The sequence below is a fragment of the Monodelphis domestica genome, chromosome 2, assembly GCF_027887165.1.
Source record: "Monodelphis domestica isolate mMonDom1 chromosome 2, mMonDom1.pri, whole genome shotgun sequence".
Lineage (NCBI taxonomy): Eukaryota > Metazoa > Chordata > Mammalia > Didelphimorphia > Didelphidae > Monodelphis > Monodelphis domestica.
Genome location: NC_077228.1, coordinates 46518650 through 46541034, shown reverse-complemented (window position 1 = coordinate 46541034; position 22385 = coordinate 46518650). Strand labels below are relative to the sequence as shown.

The 22385-nt window shown below is 34.9% G+C and overlaps 1 protein-coding gene across 2 annotated transcripts in view; it reads left to right on the top strand.

The window, feature by feature from the left end:
- RPF1 (ribosome production factor 1 homolog) overlaps positions 1-22385 on the top strand; it is a 33055-nt gene that overhangs the window by 10075 nt on the left and 595 nt on the right. The window contains exons 3-8 of one of the 2 annotated variants that reach the window (XM_001367175.3): positions 1985-2065; positions 13949-14044; positions 14342-14495; positions 16595-16677; positions 17295-17476; positions 22117-22243. In XM_001367175.3, coding sequence (XP_001367212.1) covers positions 1985-2065; positions 13949-14044; positions 14342-14495; positions 16595-16677; positions 17295-17476; positions 22117-22243 — 723 coding nt within the window. Of the gene's footprint in view, positions 1-1984; positions 2066-13948; positions 14045-14341; positions 14496-16594; positions 16678-17294; positions 17477-22116; positions 22244-22385 lie in introns of those variants that run through there. The other variant, XM_056815417.1, reaches the window with a different exon arrangement.

Below are 22385 nucleotides of genomic sequence, written 5' to 3'. Positions count from 1 at the left end.
TTTAATGTGTCAGTCTTTTCATATTCTGGACTATTCCCATCTTTTGCCACCATTTTCAGTTTGCTGGATATAACTTTAAACCTTAGCTGTTCTGATTTTGCATGTCTTTGATTATCACTTATTCAGAAAATGTTTTCACATGGTTGTTAATAGGTTTCAAAAAGAATTCCTTGAATACTTACCCATTAGGAAATGGTTTTTGGTATCAGAATATTTGTTAATTCCTTATAGATCTTGGTATCAGACACTTACCAAAGATATTTGATGTATATCTTATAGAGTCACTACTACATGGTCCTTTAAATAGCTGCACAGCACTAGTATAGTGTCTCCCAGTGCTTTAGAGGGGACTTCATCCATTGCCTCAGAAGAATATGGTTCAGAAGTTCAGAAGTAAGATCCTTTGCTTTAAAATTCAAAATTGTCTTAACAGATTAGTATTAAAATTTCATGTTACATTGATGGTGTTCATACAAACACTTTTCACTTTCATGTAATCAAAATTACCTATTTTATCTTTTGTTTTGAGTGTGCCAAGCACTGTGCTAGGTAGTGGGTATGAAAGGAATGGAAGAAACAAAAACAAGTCCCTGTCCTTAAGGAACTTACATTGTATTGGAGGAGATAGAACATGTCAATAAATACTATAGGGTACAAGAAAGGTATCCTTAGAGGACCTGAAGCACTGAGAAATGCCTCCTACAGAAAGTTGCACGTGATCTGAGCCTTGAAGGAATATGAGAATGGAGGCAGGGAGCAAAGCATCCTACTGATGGTAGACAGTGTGTGAAAAGGCCTAAAGATAGGAGTTTAGTGGGAGAAGACATGAAAGTTAGGAAGGGTCCAGCTTGTGGACCACTGGTGTGGTAAATGTGTGTGGAGAGAAAACATAGGAGAGAAGTTGTGAAGGAAGAGTTTTGGCAGGTGACTGACTATGTGAGGAGTTATATTAGAGTGAGAATTCAGAGATGATCAGGTTGCAAACCTGAGTGATTGGGGGAATGGTAGTGCCCTAAACAGTAGTGAAATTTGAATGAGGGGAATGTTTTGGAGTGGAGGGAAAGCATAATGAACTTTGTTTTGGATATATTAGGTTTGAGAGAGATGGTTATCATAGACTGCCCTTTCTAGAGCAGGAAATATTAACCTGGCATCTGCACCCTTCTTTTTGAAAAAATATTTTGATCACTGTATTTCAGTACTTTATAATGCTTTACATTTTGTTTTAAGCATTTATTCATTTGATTCTGTAAATAGGACTTCAGGCTTCACCAGACTACCATCTGAGGAGTCTATGAAAACTTTGTTAAAGATGTTTGAACATGAGGGAGGGCAGCAAATGATAACTTGAAGTAGAGTCAAGGAAAAGTTGTGGTTTTTTAATTTTTCTTTCATAAAGGATGGAGAGATCTGCACAATTGTGTCTTGAGGAGAAGCTAGTCGAAGGGTAGAATTTTAAAGTACATTAGAAAGAAGGGGTAGAACAAGATAACAGAGAAGAGGAAATTGAATGATGGGCACAGAGCTAAAAAGGAATTTTAGAGATTGTATGTTCCAACTCCCTCATTTTATAGATGAATGAACTTAGGTCCAAGGAGTCTAAACTATTAGTTTGTTAGTTATTCCAAATCCATTGGATTCTGGATGGTGTCTGTATATGTTTCTATTTTTGATCTATTTTATTAATAGTAAACTTTTATCAGTGATGTTAGTTATACAAGGTTTCCCCCCTACTTTTATATTTTGTCTTTTCTTATTGGTGACTAGTTATCTGGACCCAGCTTAGTTTTTTTTTCCCAAAAGATTTTTAAAAGTTTCTTATTTTGCTTTTTAGTTTAATGAGGAGGTAAGAAAAATAATGGCTATGATAAGGTTTTTCTTATGAGGACTGTTTACATATTTAAAATGCCTCTATCTTCACGTATTACGAAAATATACATTAAATGTTTCTAATGTTTGTTAATTAATATTTTTTTTTCCCTAGGCACCACCAAAACCAGTACCCAAGACCATTGAAAACCAGAGAGTATATGATGAGACAATAGTTGATCCTAATGATGAAGAGGTAATTTTAGAAATTTTACATAATGGGTAACCGTGTATTTTATTTATTAAATGTCCTGTATTAGGTGACAGTTTATATATGTGTACTGCTCTAATGTTTTCAAATCATTTTTACTTAAATAATCTCCTTTTATTTTTATTATATCATATATAATAATATAAAATTCTGTGAGATAGTCACTTTAGGTGATATAACCTTTACTTTACAGAGAAGGACTTGTTTGTTATCACATAAGTAACTTGTGTGGGAAATTTGATTTGATTCCAGGTCTTTCCTGACTCTTAAATTGGGCTGCTTTCTGTTTTATTATACTCTGCTGCCTCTCAGTTTTAAACCTGAAATGTTGCTTAGGATATTCAGTTGACCTAATTATTTAGGTTGCTCTATTTAATGGCATTATTGATTACTTAGCTATAATAGAATAGTCTGCCAAAGCTAATAGGAATCTATAAAGAAAAGGGGGAAAGGGATTTAGCCACATTTGAAAGGAGTGCTGAACTAATGAATATTTTCCTTATGAAGAGCCTGGAGGTACATGTGACAATAAATAAATAAGGTCAGGTAAAAATGATTGATTCTTCTAAGAGACAGGGAACAACTGGTTATCTGTGTGAGTCATTTCCAAGTTAGCTTTTTCTGCACAGTTGACTTAGAACAAAGATCAAGACCACTGTTAAGTTAGAAAAAAGTTTAGAAATTAGATCATTTATAAATTAAAACATTACCAACTTGACTTATTTAAATAAACTATTGATATTTGAAAATGGTCAATGGGAAAAGGAACAGACATTGATATGAACTAGCGCCATTTCTGAAAGAAGTTTGTGATATAAAAAAATTGCAGTGATAGGGAAGATGGAAGGGGCTAGAAACTGCCTCAACTAGCAGACATTTATTTCCTTGCCAAATAGAGAAAGGCAGCAATAGAAGTTTGTCTACAGACTCATTTTCAAGGCCCCTAGAAGGGATTCCCACTACATATTATGTTCTGTGTTCAAGCCAGATGTTAGGAAGCCAAAGATGACACAGTCCATTCTGCCTCATGGAATTGATCATCTCCTGCAGGATACAACATGGGCATGGAGAAGCAAATGGAAAATAATTTAGGGATTAAGGAAAGCAATAACAACTAGGGGATCAGGAAGGACCTTGATTAGAAAATGTCTTTGAGTTAAGTCTAGAAGAGGCCTCCAGAGGGATCAAAGGGGAACCATTCTAGAAAGGGATACATGGGTATGGAGGCAGGAATTGCAATGTCATAAATGAAAGCCAGTTTGTTTGGATTATTTAGGGCATGAGAAGTAATATGAAATAAGTCTATAAAGACCAATGCCAGGTCATGAAGTCCATTAATTGCCCTGCAGAGGAACTTGCCTTCTAATAAGCTGCTTGTTCTTGAGCATGGTGGTAAACTAGTGCCATTTCTGAAGGAAGTTTGTGATATAAAACATGATCATATGTGATCACCAGCATTGGGGTAACCTTGACATTGTGGTGGATCTGTGCTGTAGGGACATGATTTTGGCAGCTTTGTGGTGATGGTCTGAAGAATAAAGAAATTGAAAATAGGGAGTTAGTTGGCAGATTAGAGGTGATGGTGGTATGAGAGAAAAGGAATCTAGGTTTATAATTGGAAGAAAGAACTAACTCATTTTACACCTGAGGCTCTCTGAGGTTAAATGACTTGTCCACTGCAAACAAGTAGTACATAGGTGTGCAAGGATTCAAACCCAATACCTCTGACTCCAAATCCAGTGCTGCAAACCGAAGGTCTTGTGGAAGTAGAATTTGAAAACTTGGCAACTGGTGGTAGGATAATTTCAGTTGTGAAAGACCTTGCTTGATGGGCAGTTCTGTCTCAACCGTAACAATTGAGGACATTAACAAATTGAGATGAACAGTATATTAACAGAGAAAATAGAAATAGGAAGGGAAAATGAGTTTACGGAAAGCTTGGTATTAGACCCAGTTTAATGTAGATCATCCCCCAGATGTTTTTTAATGAAACAATACAACAAGCAGACAAAATAGGGAAAGGACACAGCAAGATTTTTTTGTAAAAATTTTTTCTATCATTGAAAAGAGTGCTGTAAAGGAAACAAAGATGAGACTATGCCAAAGTTATAAACTGTAGAGGATAGCCATTATGAAACTGATTATCAATGACTGAAAAGTAGTCTGTTTGGGAGGGAGGCAGGTGATCAATTTTTTTCAGGGCTTTCCCTTAGTGTCCAGCCTTGTGGCAGCTATCAGTAACGTATCCTGTGAACTCCTGGAGATCCTCTTCATAGTAGGCAGGAGCAAGGAAAAATAAAACCTGGTGGAGGCCAGACAGGTGGTTGGAGCTGGCATTTGGAGTGGTTCTGATCCAAGAAAGGCCTCCAGAGCACTGGGGAAGGCTTTCGCATAAAGGCACAGGCAAAGACCTGATTCTGAGTCTAAATGGGAAGGTGAGGACACAGGCTAGTAACCTGGTATGCTGTCTTTACAGTCACACTTTTGACTGAAAACAGCAAAGAATAAAAGATCCCACAGTGCTTGTTTGTTGACTATAAAAACCAAAATAAAACAGACTATTTGATTTGGTTGATCAGTCTCCCATGCATATATTAAAATCACGAGGTGTGCGAAAAATGAAACAACAAATAACTTGGTTGGATTCTCCAGTGATGATTATTGAGCAAGGCCAAAAACAGACATGAGCTTGCTACAGGTGTTTGCCTTCATCTGGGAAGTCCAGCACAAAATCCTAGTGGAAAAAGGATTCTTTAGGGATGATAAGATCTTTCAGATGTTCCAATTTTGGATGATATGCTGATATGCCTTGGAACTGCCCAGAACTACCTAAATAAATAAAACCCAGGGTTTTTTAATTCCCTCCTCTCCATAGCCTATATGCTTACTTTACTGGCTGTTGTGGAGACTATGCTGGAATCTAAAGCAACTTCTGCCCAGTCCCTTTGCTCTTCCTAATTGTGGTGACTTCTACAACCCCACCATGTTTAACTTTACCCTCTATTTTCTGGTTATATCCTCCACTTCTGCAATATGCAATCCCACCCCCTCTAGTGTAAGAATCTTTGTAATTCTGATGTTTTTCCTGGATGAGTGTGTCAAGGCTATTCCTTTTTGACTCCATCCACCAGCTCTATAGCATCTAAAGTGCTTCTTCCTGGTCACCACCCCTCTTCATGTGGGGTTTTCCACATTGAAATGAAGGTTCTTGAAGCCAAGGACTGTCTTTGATTTTTGTTTTTGTGTCCCCAGAATTTAGCTCCTGACACATTTTAAGTGTTTTTTTATTAGTGTTTTTTCATTCATTTGTTCACAATTTCTAAAAAAAAATGCTTATCTTTGAATGGATAACCTATAGAATTGACCCATTATAAATACATATTGAGACCCTTAGGTAGTACAAGTGATAGAACTCCAGGTCTGAAGTAGAGAGGACCTGGGTTATATCTAGCTTCAGATACTTCCTAGCGGTATAACTCTGGGCTAGTGTTATGGTAGGATTTGGGGTGAGGAAAGAACAAGAGGAAAACATGCATAAATTCTGATTTATTTTTTGGGAAGGGTAGGAAGGAATAAGGGTTTAGGAATAAACTTAATTTAAAAGTTAATATCTATAACTAACTAAACTATATTACTGAGCTAAATATTAACTTCCCAATATCCAAGTCTCACACCAGGAGTCCAATCAAATAGAGCCAGGATCTCAAGTTGGTAGATGTCCAAGTAGGTCCAGAGATCTTCTCACTGATGTTGCCAGCAGAACAGAACCAGAAAAACCTTTCCTCTGTTGATCACAGGAGAAAATCCTCTTCCAGCCTTAATCTCAAATCCTTCAGGAGAGAAGACAGTTAACGGGGCAGATAGAATCTTCTCCCAGATCCCTCAGGCTCCCATGTGACACTTGATTATATGCTCTTGTCAATCATTCTCTAAGGTTTGCATCTCTCAGTTTTTGCAACAGTTTTTGCAAACCTTTCATCCTTTATCACATTCCTCCCTTTTGCACGAATCAAAAATTGTGTTGGAAACACTATTTTTGAATTTATGCACAATCTAAAATACTTACCAATTACCTAAACTAAGAAATCTATCCAAAATAACAAACAACCTACACTCAACTATCTTACTCTAACTAACACTAACCTAGGGTTTTTAACAAGGAAAAAGGAAAGGGAAAACAAATTAAATAATGAACAAGTAGAAAAGTCAAACAGAAGCAAAATCAAAACAGCAAATAACATCAAACAAAAAGTGAACATAACTTCCATGCAAACATCAAACTTAAAAATACTCTTTACAGCTAATACAGAACATTGTACATATGTTGCAGTACATTAATATTAAACTTATAGAGAAAATATTTTGAAAATTACAATAAACACAACATGGCATAAGTTTTACAATGAAAATCAAACCAAACATTAAACTCACTTGTACAAATACATGTAACAATAGATATTAGTGAGCTATGAACATAATTTACATATATACATATAGTACATACATACACTATATCTATATGCACATATATACACTTAAGTACACTTCATATTTACACATAGTTTACATGTAGACATACACTATAATACAATTAATTTACAATCCTATTATACACCCTGTTACCCTATTTATATATATTTGCATATTTGTTTACTATTTTGTTTGATATGTATGTCATATGTTGTGTTGTGTAATGTGTGATGTAGTACAAGTCAGTATCTAATTTTATCTTAATTAATCCTACCTAACTACTTCCTATCTTCAAAATACTTCTCCTAACTAAATTATTCTTATCTAAACTAAATCTAAGTATGCACTTACATTTTGTTAGTAAATAACTTATCTATAGCTAATCATAACACTGTTAGTACCCTTACTATACATTGTTTCACTCATTTAAGTAGTGATTCAATGTAACCTAACCATGTTTATGTTTTGTGTTTATGTTTTGCTATTTTAATGTCAATGTTACTGTTAATGTAAGAGTTATATGTTACTGTCATATGCAATATACCCCTACTTCGGATCTTTCTTTCTCTTCTCTCCTCTTCTTGAATATCCTTCTGTAATTCCATAAGTAGTAAATATATTTGTTTTTGTATGTGAATAAATGCTATGCTATTGTGTACTATAATACATTACCCCAAAATATAAATTCATCAGTCCATTTATCCTGTAATCCTCTTTATTGCAAATTTCACAAAGTCTTTTAAATTTATAAATTTTCAGTCTTTTAACAATGTCCATTAATTCCTAAATTCGCCTCTTCATCTGCATTGTTCTCTTCTATCCTCTTCTGCAGGAATGATCCTCGCCTTACTGATCTTTTTGACTGCAGACTCAATTTGACTGATGATTCTATCTTTCTGCAATCTCTTCTTCATTTTCTTCTTCAATGATTTGTACATTTCATTATTTATATATACCATGTGCTAATTTGATATGTGAACAATAATACCAGAAATCTCTACCCAAACCTTTTACTGAAGATGAAGAAACTAGCACAATAGTGTAAGGACCTAACCAACTTTCCTGTGTTGCTGATGTTTTAGCAAAATTTTTTACATATCCAAAGGACCAGTTTGAATTAATACTCCCATATCATGTAATTCTTTTAGTCTTTGTTGTAAAGCACTTAAGTAAGAAGCAAGTTGACAGTCTTCTAAGAGAGATGTATAGACCTGTCTTACAAGTTTTTGCTTGTAGTGGAGCATGTCCAAAGAGCATTTCATAGGATGATATATGTAAATCTGCTCTTGGCCTTGTATGTAGGTAAAACAAAGCTATGGGAAGAATCTGTGGCCATTTGAGATAAGTTTCAGCACAGATCTTTCCCACCATAATCTTTATTTCCTTATTTACGCACTCCACTTGCCCTGAACTTTGTGGATGATAAGGCACATGATATTTTGTTGTTATTGCTAGGTTTTCATAGACTCTTTTCAGGATGTCTTGAGTGAAATGGGATCCTTTATCAGAGTCTATTGTTAATGGCACTCCAAATCTAGGTATAATTTCCTTAATCAACACTTTCACCACAAAGCTAGCTGTATTTGTATTTGATGGAAAAGCTTCAGGACATTTGGTTAATCTGTCAACAATTACCAAGCAAAACTTGTATCTTCCAGCTTTTGGCATGCTGATGTAATCAATTTGCAGACTCTCATGGACAATATGCTAAAGGCCTACCACCTAAATCTTTCATTCTGAATGCTCCTTGATTGAATTTTTGGCAAACAGAACAGCTTGAGCATATCTTATTTACTACAGTACTTATTCCAGGAGCAACCCATTTTCTCTTTACTGTGTTAATTACAGCTTGAGTACCAAAATGACCTTTTGTATGAATAGCTTGACACAAATAGGTATACAGGTCTTTTGGTAACAGTGGCTTTCCTGTATCTGTCAACCATATACCATGTTCTTTTCTTGCTCCAAACTTCTCCTTCCATTTTTGTGTTTCTGAGTTTACATAAGCTTTTTCCAGATCATCAGATTCTGTAGTTGATAAGTTCATAATATACACTGAGGCATTTCTGGTAGTAAATTTCGCAGTTATATCACCTCTATGATTTCCTTTAGCAGCTGAATCTCTTCTATTAGTATGACTTCTACAATGGATCACCACTGACTGTTTAGGCTTCTGGATAGCATCCAACAACTCAGTTATTATTTCTGCATGAGCATTTGGTTTTCCAGATGCAGTAATAAAACCTTGTTGTTTCCAGATCATTCCTGTAGCATGGCAAACAGAAAAAGCATAATATGAGTCTGTGTAAAAGTTAGCACTTTTACCAGCTGCCAGAAGACATGCTTGCTTTAAAGCAATCAACTCTGCACTTTGAGCACTAAGGTTACTAGATAATGACCCATACTACACTGTCTCAAATTCTGTGACAACTATAGCACTTGTACATCTAATTCCATTACACAAATATGAAGAACCATCTGTGAATAAAACCAAATCTGGATTTTTGAACGGAGTATCTTTTAAATTCATCCTTGGCATATCCACTAGATCTACTACTTCTAAACATTCATGTAATGGTTCACCATTCTTTGGCAAATCAGGAGGAAGTGTTGCTGGGTTTAATACACTACACCTTTTCAATGTTATGTTTTCACTACCTAGAAGTATAATTTCATACTTAGATATTCATCGGTCTGAATATGCTTGAGTACAAAATTTCATTAGTGCTTCTATTTGATATGAACAAAATACTGTCAATGGACATCCCAAAACTAAGTCTGATGACTTCTGAACTAACACAGCTGCAGCAGCTACCCCTCTTAAACAAGGAACTGTACCTGCAGCAATTGGATCTAGCTGACAACTATAGTATCCAATTGGACGATAACTTTGTCCTAAAGTCTGTGTCAGTATACCAGATGCAGTTCTTTTCGTCTCATTCACAAATAATTGAAAAGGTTTATTAAAGTCTGGGATTCCAAGAGCTGGTGCAGATAAAATTGCTTCCTTAAGCTTACTTACGGCTTGCAGATGTTCAGGCTTCAGTTTCAGAGGTTCTGGTTCTGTATTCCTGGTTAGATTTGTTAAGCATTTAGTTATGTCACTATACCCAGGTATCCATTGTCTACAAAAAAAACAGTTGTTCCAAGAATAGGTCTGAGTTGCTTCTTGGTCTTAGGTGCACTCAGTTTCTGGATATCAGCTATTCTTTTCTTAGTGATACTTCTGGAATCCTCTGACAACACAAAACCAAGATATTCAACACAGGCAAAACCCACTGAAGCTTTGCTTTAGAGATTTTATGTCCACGTTTATATAATTCAATCAAAAGAATCTTGCTATCTCTTAAACACACTTTAGCAGATGGAGATGCTAGAAGAATATCATCTACAAAATGTACTATTTTACTTTCCTTGAATGTTATTGTTTTAAGGTCTCTTCAAAATGTGAGAGAATTGGCTCAGGCTATCACAGTAACCCTGTGAAAGATGAGTGAAAGTCCACTGGATACAGTCCCATGTGAAAGCAAAGATCTTTTGAAAATCCTCTTGAATTGGTATTGAGAAAAACACTGAACATAAATCTACCACAGTGAAATATCTTGCTTGACTTGGAATGGATGAGATTATAGCAGCTGGACTTGGTACTATAGTCTTTATTACATGATCATTTACAGCTCTCAAATCCAGTATAAATCTGTAGACAATTCTGCCATTTTGATTGAGCTTTTGTTTTTTTATTGGCAGTATGGGAGTATTGTAATCTGAAAAACATGGTATTATGATCCCTTATTGAATTAGGGTCTCAATAATAGTTCTTATTCCATCTATAGCTTCTTTACTCAAAGGATATTGAGGAACACAAGGAACTGGTCCTTCCTTGGTTCTCACTATTACTGGAGTAGCTGATTTCAATAGGCCTATATCTTTGGAAGACTTTGCCCATAAATCTTCTGGTATATCCTCAGGAATAGGATAGATGGAATTCAACTCATTCTGTGCACTGACTGAATCTAAGAACAGCAAGGGGAAAAGCTTTCAGAGAGTCTTCTGGGAATTGTAATGATATATCCCCATTGTCAGTACATTGAATCATTGCTTGCAATTTACAAAGCAAGTCCTTCCTGAGAAGGTTCGTTGGACATTCTGGCATACAAAGAAATGCATGATCCACTGTCAGTGGACCCAAAGTTATCATTTTAGGTTGTAATATTGCTACTCTTTCTGGTTTTCCAGTAGCTCCAATCACTTCCATAGTACCAACAGCTCTACAATCTTTAGGAAGACTTTGCAAAACTGATTTACTGGCTCCAGTATCCACCAAAAGATTATATATCTTATCCCCTATAGTTACAGAAACATAGGGTTCAGTACTATTTGGAGGTTGGAAGGTTTCAAGAATTGGTGCAAGCACAGTAACATCAGTACAAAGTTCAGTCATTTCCTGTCCATCCAAGTCTACATCTGCTTGAATTATATGACTTTCCCAGGATTTTGCAACATCAGCTTTTATATTACTCTCATTGGATCTTAAATTCTCCATCTTAGTATCATTGTTCCCATTTACAATTTCATTATTATTATTTAGTTTATATTTTTTATTAATTTCTCTTATTCTACATTCATTAGAATTTTCTATTAAATTTATATTACAGTGTTCTTTCTCTGTACAATTATTTACACCAGTCATATCCTCCTTTGATTCAATTAATTCATTTGTATCACCATGTATTTTATTTTCATTACTCCCAATTTCATTTATCCTCAACTCATTTTCATTTATACCACACTCATTTCTTGACTCATTCTCATGTGTTACTTGGGGAAACCTTTATAAGGCACTTGCATTCTTACTCTGATCACCCTTTACTACTTGGATGTATTTAGGTTTAGCTCCAGCATTTACCCAAGACTGCATAGTATTAAGATCCAGTGCTTGTTGTCCCTGGCAACAGACATTTTGACATTGATTTGTATACCTGTTTTGATTATCGTTATTATTATTATTGTTCCATCTATTGTTACTATTATAATTATTATTGCTATTCCAGTTATTGTATTTATTAAACCCATTATTTAATTGTCTTCTAACCTGATTCCTGAATCTGCAGTCCCTGTATAGATGTCCAATCCAATCACAAAGGAAATAGTGCCTAGGACCTGATCTCCTCTCATTAGTCTTATAATTGTTATTATTTTACCTTGGCTATACAGATCTCAAGGCAGCCACAGCCTTTATTTATTTAATTTCACTGTCTTTAGCCTTCATTTCAGCTTCCTTTAATTTCCTTTTCAAGTCCTCAACAATGGTATCTCTCTCATCATTTTTATCTTCTAAGTCATTTGTCAAATATGTGGCTTTTCTACTTAAGTCATTGAGATCTAACTCTTCCCAGTCTGGGTAATTTGTTTTAAAAAAATTGTCTAACGGACTGCATTCTTTACAAAGATCCTTTTAATGTGTGCAATTGTGTTTTCTTCCAGTGAATCTATCCCTAATAAAGTTTCAGCTGCCTCAGTTATCCTTTCCCAGAAAACTGCAGGAGCTTCTTTATAGCTTTATAGCCTCAAATTTTGACCATGAATTGGGCCTTTTAGTATATCTCCCCATTACCTCTAGAATAGCATCTCTTGCTTCTACTGATGTATCATAAACCCCATCATCTGATGTATCCAACTTTAAGTCCTCTGGCCAAGATTGTAATAAAGGATCTCTTCTTGAATCCTGTATAAATTTTGTTCTCTCTTTGTCAAGACCTCTTTCATTAATAAGGCAAAATCATTGAAATCTTGAAATCAGGATCATATAAATCAATTGCCCTCTACATCTCTTTAATTACTTTATTTGGTTTGTCATTGAAATTTGGGGTCCTCCTTTTGATGGACTCAAGGTCCTCCGGGGGAAATCTCTTATGCATCTTTACCATATGTACTTCATTTTGCTTAACCACTGGCATATCTCTTAATGGGCATAAATGAACTATTCCTACTGCTGCTGCTTTTTCTAGCCTATTTAGATTTTTCCCTTTAGTGTTTAATTTGTTATCATGTGCACAGCCTTGATTCATATTTATAAATTGCTCCAGTGTATCCAGTTGAGTTTTCATTTGTATAACCATTATCTTTAAGTCAGAATCCCTTCTGAACCAGGTTACCAGATCTTTAAGACGCCTAACACAAAGGCACAAAGAGGCATGAGACTTGTATACAATACACCTACAGATCAAGCAAGGGGTACATATGTCATAATATCACAGAGCTTTAAGTCTATCAATGACTTCATACAATCCATAGTAAAAACATAATGGCAGTAACTAGGGAATGACACAAATACAAAATATGGAATATACATCAAATAGTTGAAAAACATTACTAGCATATTGCCAAACAGGTCTGCTGACATACCAGTTTCCATTGTCAAATTATTAGAAAAAACAATATTATTACATTATAACTTGTATATATAACAGAAAACAATCAAAAAATAAATTTAAAAACAGTTTTTTTCCCAAGATGGCTGCTGGGGGTCTGATGCAACTTCACTAACCCCCTTGAGCAAGCCAAGCCCTTAGAATTCTATTTTAAAAAATACCTATACAATAAACAGACTCTTCAACCTAGCTGGTTCAGCCAAACTGTGGTGGTAGGATTTGTGATCAACAGAGGAAAGAGGTTTTTCTGGATCTGTTCTGCTGGCAGCATCAGTGAGAAGATCTCTGGACCTACTTGGATATCTACCAACTTGAGATCCAGGCTCTATTTGATTGGACTCCTAGTGTGAGACTTGGATATTGGGAAGTTAATGTTTAACTTAGTAACATAGTTTAGTTAGTTATAGATATTAGCTTTTAAATTAAGTATAAGTTCATTCCTAAACCCTTATTCTTTCCTACCCTTCCCAAGCAAATCAGAATTTATTTATATGTTTCATCTTGTTTTTTCCTCACCCCAAATCCTAACATAACACTAGTCGCTTAACCCTAATTGCCTAACCATTGTTGCCCTTCTGCCTTGGAACTGACTCTGAGTATTGATTCTAAGATAGAAGGTTAGGGTTTAAAAAACAAGAAAGAAAGAAATGCATATCAATATATATGTATGTATATATGTCTTGACAGAAACTGTAGTTAAGATACTGAGCTAGATCTAGAATTGAATAGGGAGAAAAGACTGAATAAATGAAAAATCTCCAGAAAAGTGGTTTGTTTATTTTTTTTTTACTAAACCATAACAATTGAACTTATCCAGATTCCTTTCTCCCTTTTCCTGCCTGCCTGCCTTCCTGTTTGCCTCCCTTCCTTCTCTCCCTTTTCTTTTTGTACCGAACTTCTTTCTGTACTTTAAGGTCATTATCATCATTTTGCCATTTTTGTAAATGCATGCATTTTTTGTTCTCAGGTTGCTTATGATGAAGCTACAGATGAATTTGCTTCTCATTTCAACAGACAGACTTCTCCCAAGATTCTTATTACCACATCAGACAGACCTCGTGGGGTAAAACATATTTACTGAAATATAAAAACTCTGTTTTGTTTCCTAACTGACTCTTAATATTCATTAGCTTTAACACTTGGATTCCTTTTTTGTGAATAAGATAAATAAAATGAGATACTGGTAATCCAGTTTAAGGTTATTAAGGAAGGCTGTGTTTAGGATTGCCTTTCTAAAACTATGGTGCATTGAATACTAGAAATTAAGTTTTGCTAGTCCTTCCATTTATGAAAGTGTTCATCTATGACTTTACTCTGTATGATTCTTTGATATAAGAGATTTAAAAGTTTTGTTTTGCAGAGAACAGTGAGGTTCTGCGAACAGCTGTCCACTGTTATACCAAACTCACATGTTTATTACCGAAGAGGACTAGCTCTGAAAAGAATTATCCCCCAGTGTATCTCTAGAGATTTCACGGATCTGATTGTTATTAATGAAGATCGTAAAATACCAAGTATCCTTTGGCAAAAGAAAAATAACATTTCTTCTTGTGGATTCTTTGACATTTTCTCTAGAACATAAATTCCCTGGTTCTTTTTTTAATCTGGAAAATTAAAAAATCCATTTTTTGTGATAGTTAATAATCTTGTAGAGCCTTTTGCTTTGTTTATCCTAAGATGAATGTATTATTAAAGCAATTTTTTCTTATGCTTCTACAAATTACTACAAAACTTAAGAAAAAAAATTTTGTTTCTAAAAACTGGTAGTATAAAATTTTAGTGAAATTAAGGAAGCCTACCTTATTGTTGGAATTAAATTACTAAGGAGTCAGAAAATAGAGTTGAGCCATTTTTCATGTGGACCTTTGAGATTTTAGGCAAATCATATGATCATTTTGGTCCTTAGTCAAGGCGGCTGGACTAGATTTCTAAAGTCTTTTCTAATTCAGTCTGTGATAATTTTTTTTTTTCTTATGGCAGAGTGTTAAATACTTGTGTGTGTGTGTGTGTGTGTGTGTGTGTAAAAACAACCAAGCAACTTTGATGCCTCATTTTTATTATTTTAATAGGACAGTGATGTTTTTAGGGTAATGAAATTAAATAAATTTAGTTATGTGTTTGTGCTAATAACTTGGGAAACTAAAATAGCCTGAAAACAACTTTGTGACAGAGTGCTTATAGGTACTATCATTTTCCATAGTTGGTTTGTTAGTGGAATGTAGCATAGTAATTTACTTGCTTATTAGTTAATTCTGGTGTTTCAAGGTTCCATAATTTTGTTGATATGGGACCTCCCTCTGCATATCACAGCCCTACTGGAGGGTAGGAGATGGTCCTTGAGAGTTGTCATGACCAAAAAATTCATCACTTTGCCACTAAATCAGTGCTGATCCTCTCCAGCTTGAGCTGGGCTAGTCCTTGGATGGCAGACATACAATCCATCACCAGGCACATATTTAACTATTTTAGAAAAATATTCTGTTTCAAGGCAAATGCTGTCATTTTTTTTATTGCTTCAAAAGCAACAAACAAATGAAGCTCATTTTTCTTCCTATTTCTGCTTATGGTAATAACAGACATTTATACCGCATATTAAAGTTTTCAGTACTTTATATTATCTCACTTGAGCCTCTCATCAGCCTTAGTTTCCCTCTAGTATAACTCTTTGAGGTTTAACTGTGTTTGAGAGAAATGGGCCAAGACTGAAGAAAAATGAAATGCAAAGAAGAAAAGCTCAAGAGAGCAAATAGAATCCTCAAGACCCAGACCCATCAGGGTAGGGGAGAGAGTTCTATGGAAGGTTGAGAAGGAGGAGCAGTTAGCCCAAGCTAACTTCTGGGCACACTTGTTCAGTGGTCTTCAATTAACCACATGACTTCATTTCTCTCTGGCCAAAGTTGGTGTCAACTTATTTCCATATACCCAGTTTAACAGATTTCTATCCCCTGCTTGCTGATACTACTAGTGCAACTGGTATATGAAGGATACCTACAAATTACCTTGTGACTGGACAATCTAGTAGAAAAGTGGCTGGTTTTTTGAGAGATATCAGTGAAGAATGTAGATAGGAGAAAGATGGTGTCTCTTGTCTGACCTAGCTTGCTTAGTGTTGCCACTAGTCATCCCCCTACTGAAGTTGATGATGAACTATGTGAGTCTACATTAGAATATATTCATTGCATGAATGAGCTTATTTTTTCCTAGGGCTTAGCACATATAGTAAGTAGGTGCATAATAAATGCTTTTTCATAGTCATGATATCTGTAGCCTCTGGAATTGGAAGGAATGGCTAAGAGGTCAAATAGTGGACCTGTAAGAAAGTGAATATATAGTCCGTATGGGTAGAAATGAGTATTTTCAGGTTGACTTCTCAATCATTTCTCACATGAGGTGAGATTTTTTTTAACATCTAGAAAATGATTCAGTAAGGTTAAAGTAGTTTATTTTTTTTCCAGTTTTCTTCAGTTGGCAAGCATTTATTTTCTCTCATCATCCTCAGCCCCAGTGTAAAAGTAAACAAGAAGAGCAAGATAAAAATTATAAGTATTCTTAATATCTAGTTTACAGTGTTTGAATCAGTTCAGTTTCTATTCCTTCTTAATTTTGTAATCAGATGGACTTGTTTTAAGTCATTTGCCTCATGGTCCAACTGCTCATTTTAGAATGAGCAGTGTTCGCCTTCGCAAGGAGATAAAGGTAAGTTTTCTTTTTATCCCTTTGCTTGAAATATTACTACACATATTTCTAAATAGTATCCCTCCTAACAAAGCTAACAAAAACCTTTTTCTATTCTTTTTGGAGCATGATTTGTTTTGTTCTTGGCCAGAAAACAGCTTTTTTATTAGCTCCATTTCATTATTTAATATGTAGAAGTGAACAAAATTTTAATATTCCATTTTTATTTTACAAGTATTAGAAAATACAATATTTCCTTTAGTCTCAAGTTTTCATAAAAACAAAGGCAATCTAACAATGAGAGTTACCCTGTCTTCCTGTGTAAAGGATCTTCTGTAATCTATAGATAATTTGGGGGAACATTTGTCCTGAGGGCCCATTGTCTTGGTCTCCAGGGTTAGATTGAAGTGGCTTGTCAAAATCTACAGTGGTAGATCTTACATTAATAGACTAAGCTATTCTTTGAAAAAAAAATTACCTATTTATTTTGAATGTATTTTTGTTTGACATTGGAATGAAAAATGCTCTCGTGTCATTTTAATATGAAAATTAAAAAAATCTTGGTGTATACTCTGCAGTTATGGCTAGAACTATGTTAACTCTCTTAAGCCTGTAGTAATTCTACAAAATTGTTCCAGAGGAAGGGGAAAGAACCTACCCAACATTCACCTGAAGTAATTCTGAATAATTTTACAACGAGACTGGGTCACTCCATTGGACGTATGTTTGCTTCTCTTTTCCCCCATGATCCTCAGTTTATTGGAAGGCAAGTTGCAACTTTCCATAATCAGCGAGATTACATCTTTTTCCGATTTCACAGGTAAAATTTTCATTTGTATAATAGAACTAATAAGAGATTTAATTAGAATTAATTCTATGAAGATATTAATTAAAACTGGTATTTACATGACCTTTACAAAAGACCTGACTTACATTGTCTATTTTTTTTTAAGTAATTATGTTTCAAGTATTCCAATATCTGACTGTCCTGGTTCAAAACTTACCTTAATAAGAATTACCAACAATACTATTCTTGTGTGAAGACACCTGATGAAAAAGAGCCTTAGAGCAAGCCCAAATCATCCTCTTTGGAACATCTTCCCATTCTTTTTAGTTCTCTTCCAGTTCATATAGAAATCCTCCAGATCATCATTTCTTATAGCCCAATAGTATTCCATTGCCATGATATGCCAAAATTTGTTCATCCATTCCCCAATTGAGGGATACCCTCTCATTTTCCAAATTTGTGCCAACACAAAGAGCATGGCTATGAATATTTTCACACAAACATTTTTTATTATTATCTCTTTTAGGTACAAACCCAGTAGTGGTATTGCTGTGGATCAAAGGGCATGCAATCTTTTAAGACCCTTTGGTCATAATCCAAATTGCCTTACCGGATGGTTGGCTTTAGATAAATTAAAATTAAAGTATTTCCTAAAGTCTAGTAACTCAGAAAGGTGAAGCAAGTAGGCTTTGTATGGCATGAGTTCACCTTGATGAAAGTAATGTTGCCTTTTTTTTTTTAAAGCTCTTCATTAGCTATTGCTTTAAATGGATGATCTATAAATTTGGTCAAGAATTGAAGGTAGTGTTGCAATTCTATATTTTACATTCTTTTTTTTTTTAATTGGGGCATTTGCCATTCTTTAATCCTATTTTGCCTCCCTTTTTCTCCATGATCTGTAAATGATCATGGATAATAGCTCAGTAATCAATCTGCCAAGTTTAGTGCTGAAAGATATGGTTCATCTTGGCCTGGAAATGTGAACTCCACATGAGTAGAGAGGGATTGTTTTACTATCTCCCTACTTGGATATCAACTACCTGTTAAGCCATTTTTATTCTATCTTTTCTAGTCCAAAGATTATTCTTCTTGGAAGAGAAAACTGAAACAAAATAACTAACCATGACTCCTTTCTATAGCCATGTTGTTTTTGTTTCTTTGTTCAATATCTTCTAGCTGAATGCAGTTCCTAATTAATATTTGCAATTCATTCCTTTTACTTTGCCTATAACTTTAGAAGAAGGTCTGCCTTTTGAGTCTTGTACTTGTTATCTGTCTCCCACCAACACTCATTGGTACCTTGCTGGTCAAATTTTCATCTTTCTGTTAGAGGCTTTAGTTCTTCTTGCTTTTTACCCATAAATTGTGCATATATTTATAAATAACTATAACTATTTGTATTATTGTTGCCTCCATCCTTGAATTTTTTCCTCCTTTTACCCACTAGGAGTTGTCTGTTTTTCTTCATCTTATTTATATATAATGACAAATATCCATAGATCATTTTCTTCATTGTACTTTCCCTTTTTAGCTTAAAACTCTTTTGAAATAGTCTTTCCAGATATTATTCCATCCCGGACAAGGAGCTTGTCATTTCTGTTTTTTTTTTAACTAGATTATAGAAATCTAAATTCCATTTGCTGAGACCATGTATTTGTCATATCTGCCATTTTCTTCAGATGGTATTACCTCTGATCTGAGAAGAGTAATGAAAACAACACTTGTGCTACTAAGTTCTTGCCCAAGGCTTTGATGTCTTTAGCTGTGCTTTCTAGATCCTGTATGTCTATGTTATTTATGTCCATAGGATTCTCTAGAAATGACTAGTAGTTGTCTGGATTAATACATCTTTGGAATACATCTTTTCCCATCCTGGATGTCTGTGCTAGGAAGGGCCTTTCTATTGTTATTTTAGGCCTATAGAATGCTGCTTTCAGTGCCCTCAGCAGAAAATGGCCTACCACCATTCCTCTTATCTTCTTCCTCAGACTCTTTCAGGCGGTATATCTGGAAGGTAGATATAGTCTCTTATGGTAGCTCCTGTGATGGATCTCCATCGTTTTCCTTTGGAGGGTAACTTCTTCCCCACTTGCAAGATTTTCAGAACTTCTTAGCTTCAGATGCATGTTCTTTCTCTTTACCTCTTACTTTCTTCTTCCTGGGTAAGTTTGTCTTTGTTTCTTATGATCTTTTTTCTTTATCTTGAAATAAAAGGTCTTCTTTGTTTTTATTTTTAATTAATCCCTACATTCTCCCTGATTATCTGGTAAGAGACTCCTTGAACTCCTTAATTCACTTTTCCTGAATTTAAGCATTTAAACCATTTTCCTATGGTAGAAATAGAATTATCATTACTTTATATATGTCAATGCAGAACACATCTTGCTCTCAATATTTGCTGAAATTGAACATTTTGGAGCAGGGTATTCCTTCCCCAGTCAGACATGTCCTTAAGAATATTGGTGATATGAACGACAACCTGGAGAGAGAGTTGATGCTGAAATTGGAGGTCATTTTAATAGAGTAGGAGAGGGGATTAGGGCCTGACCTAAGGTGATGGCCATGCCAGTAGAGACTAATGAGTAAATAGGGGAGGTGTAGAGGGAAAATTGACAGGACTTAACCATTGGCTAGATATAGGAGAAAAGTGAGAGGGAGGAGTTAAGAATGATTGACATTAAATTCATGGGCATCTTGGGTATTGGAGACCTTGACAAAAAATAGAGAAGTTCATAAGTGGGGTTGGTTTCAGAAGAAATTAAATGAGTTCTTTCTTGGGCTTGGTGAGTTTAAAGTGCTCCTAGAGTTCAATTTGAAATATTCATTAGATATTTTGCGTGATATGGGAGGGGTACTTATCAATCTTAAGACTGGATAGCTAGCTAGATCTGGAAGTCATTTGCATAGAAATAATCAAATTTGTGGGAGCTTATAAGGTCACCAAGAGAGTATATATTTATAGAGAAGATGGTTCAAAATAGAGGCTTGGGGTATTGCTATAATTACAGGATGTGATTGGATTGTTATTAAGCACTAATGGGATCTGAGAAGGAGCAGTGATATAGGGAACCAAGAGAGAGCAGTGTCACCAAACATAAAGAGAAGAAAGTATCCATGAGGACAAGTAATCCACAATGTCAAGTATGAAGTGTATGAAGGCTTTAAAAAAAAAAATCACCAGATCTGACAGTTGAGGTCATTGGTAACTTTGGAGATAACACTTTTCATTTGAATAATGAGGTTAAAATTGTAAAATTGTAGGTTAGATTGTAAATATTTTAGGAGAGCAGTAAGTAGACAACTAGTATAAAGGTATTTTTAGGAGTTTGGTTGTGGAAGGAAAGAAAAATAATAGAATAATAGCTTGAGAGAATGGAATGATCAAAAGAGGGTTTTTTAAGGATAAAGACCTGGACATGCTTGAAGGTAGCTGAGAAGGAGCCAATAAGATAGGTAGAGATTACAGATAAGGAGAACTGCCAGAGCAACATGCCAAAAATGCAGAGCTGACCCTCACTCAAAAAGACAGGTTTTTCTGTAGCAGTTCCCAGTTGCTTCTGGTATCAAATAGGAACTCCCCTGCTTGGTAGTCAAAGCCCATCTGAGTCTGGCTATAGTGTTCCTCTCTAGACTTTTTAACCTGTTCTCTAGTACTCTTTTATTTTCTAGTTAATCCAGCCTATTTGCTGGTCTTTATACACAAGATGGAGGACTCTTAGCTAGATAAGAGTGTAGCAAGAGGAAAATAAGTTGGGACAACTGAACATAGAATTATTTAATGTATTCGTATGAAACTCAAGGAAGCTTCTATTGTAATACTTCATACTTGTCCTTCAGTTCATCATTTTTATCAGAAACTTAGATGGATACTACTACATTTTGATGACATGAAAGCTAGAAATGGAAGGCCTTCAACTAATCTCTTATTTAAGAGAATTAGGTTTCAAAAAGATTTTGTTAGACTGGAATAATGGGCTGGAATAGTAAATTTAATGTCTAGCCTTTATAGTTAGTAAACTACATAAGGTTGGGATAGACGACTATACAGTTTTATTTAATTCAGTAGAAATTAATATTTTTATTACATTCTTTCAACTTCCCAAACTAATATAATTTTAGTAGTCATTAATAGAACTATAGTATCTAGAATGAGGGCAGTGATAGTTCCTACTATACTTATCAGTGATTAGATAGTATCTGGAGTCATACTGATTTCAATTCTCTACCACATTTAAAGAGTAGCACTAGCAGGCAGAAGTTGAGAAATGGCTGTGGTGGAGAGAAAACTTTGATACCATGTATGTTCAATAGAACTAGAAATTTGATTTATTTTGCTCAACCTCACTACAGACTCAGAAGCAATGGGTAGAAATGACAGAAAGGCAGATTTAAGGAAACATTTCAAACAAAGCTCTCTAGAAATTGAAATGGACTGTTTTAGGAGGTAGTAGGTTTCTGTTCATAGTAAAGATATCTAATTGAGGTGGGTGGTTATTTACTTCAGATGTTAAAAAAGGAAGTTTCATGATTCAGGTAGACTGGAAGACCCTTAAAGAGGTACCATCCATCCCAAAGATAGTCTCTTTCTTTTTGTCATGGAAAGGGATTAAGAAATCTGAGTTAGCTTTTAAAGATGAATAAAGAATTTTATTAACCTTTTTTTATTGTCCTAGATACCTTTTTAAAAGCGAAAAGAAAGTAGGAATTCAAGAACTTGGACCACGTTTTACCCTAAAATTAAGATCTCTTCAAAAAGGAACCTTTGATTCGAAATATGGAGAATATGAATGGGTTCATAAGGTATGTATTAGAATGTCTGATACTAGTTGATCAGTTTTGAAACAAAAAGGAACCCTTCTTCGAAATTGTTTTTAAACTTTAGGAATGAGGTCTGCCCCCAATATCCTGACCTCTGGTGTTTGTGCCCAAATTGAAGTGGATA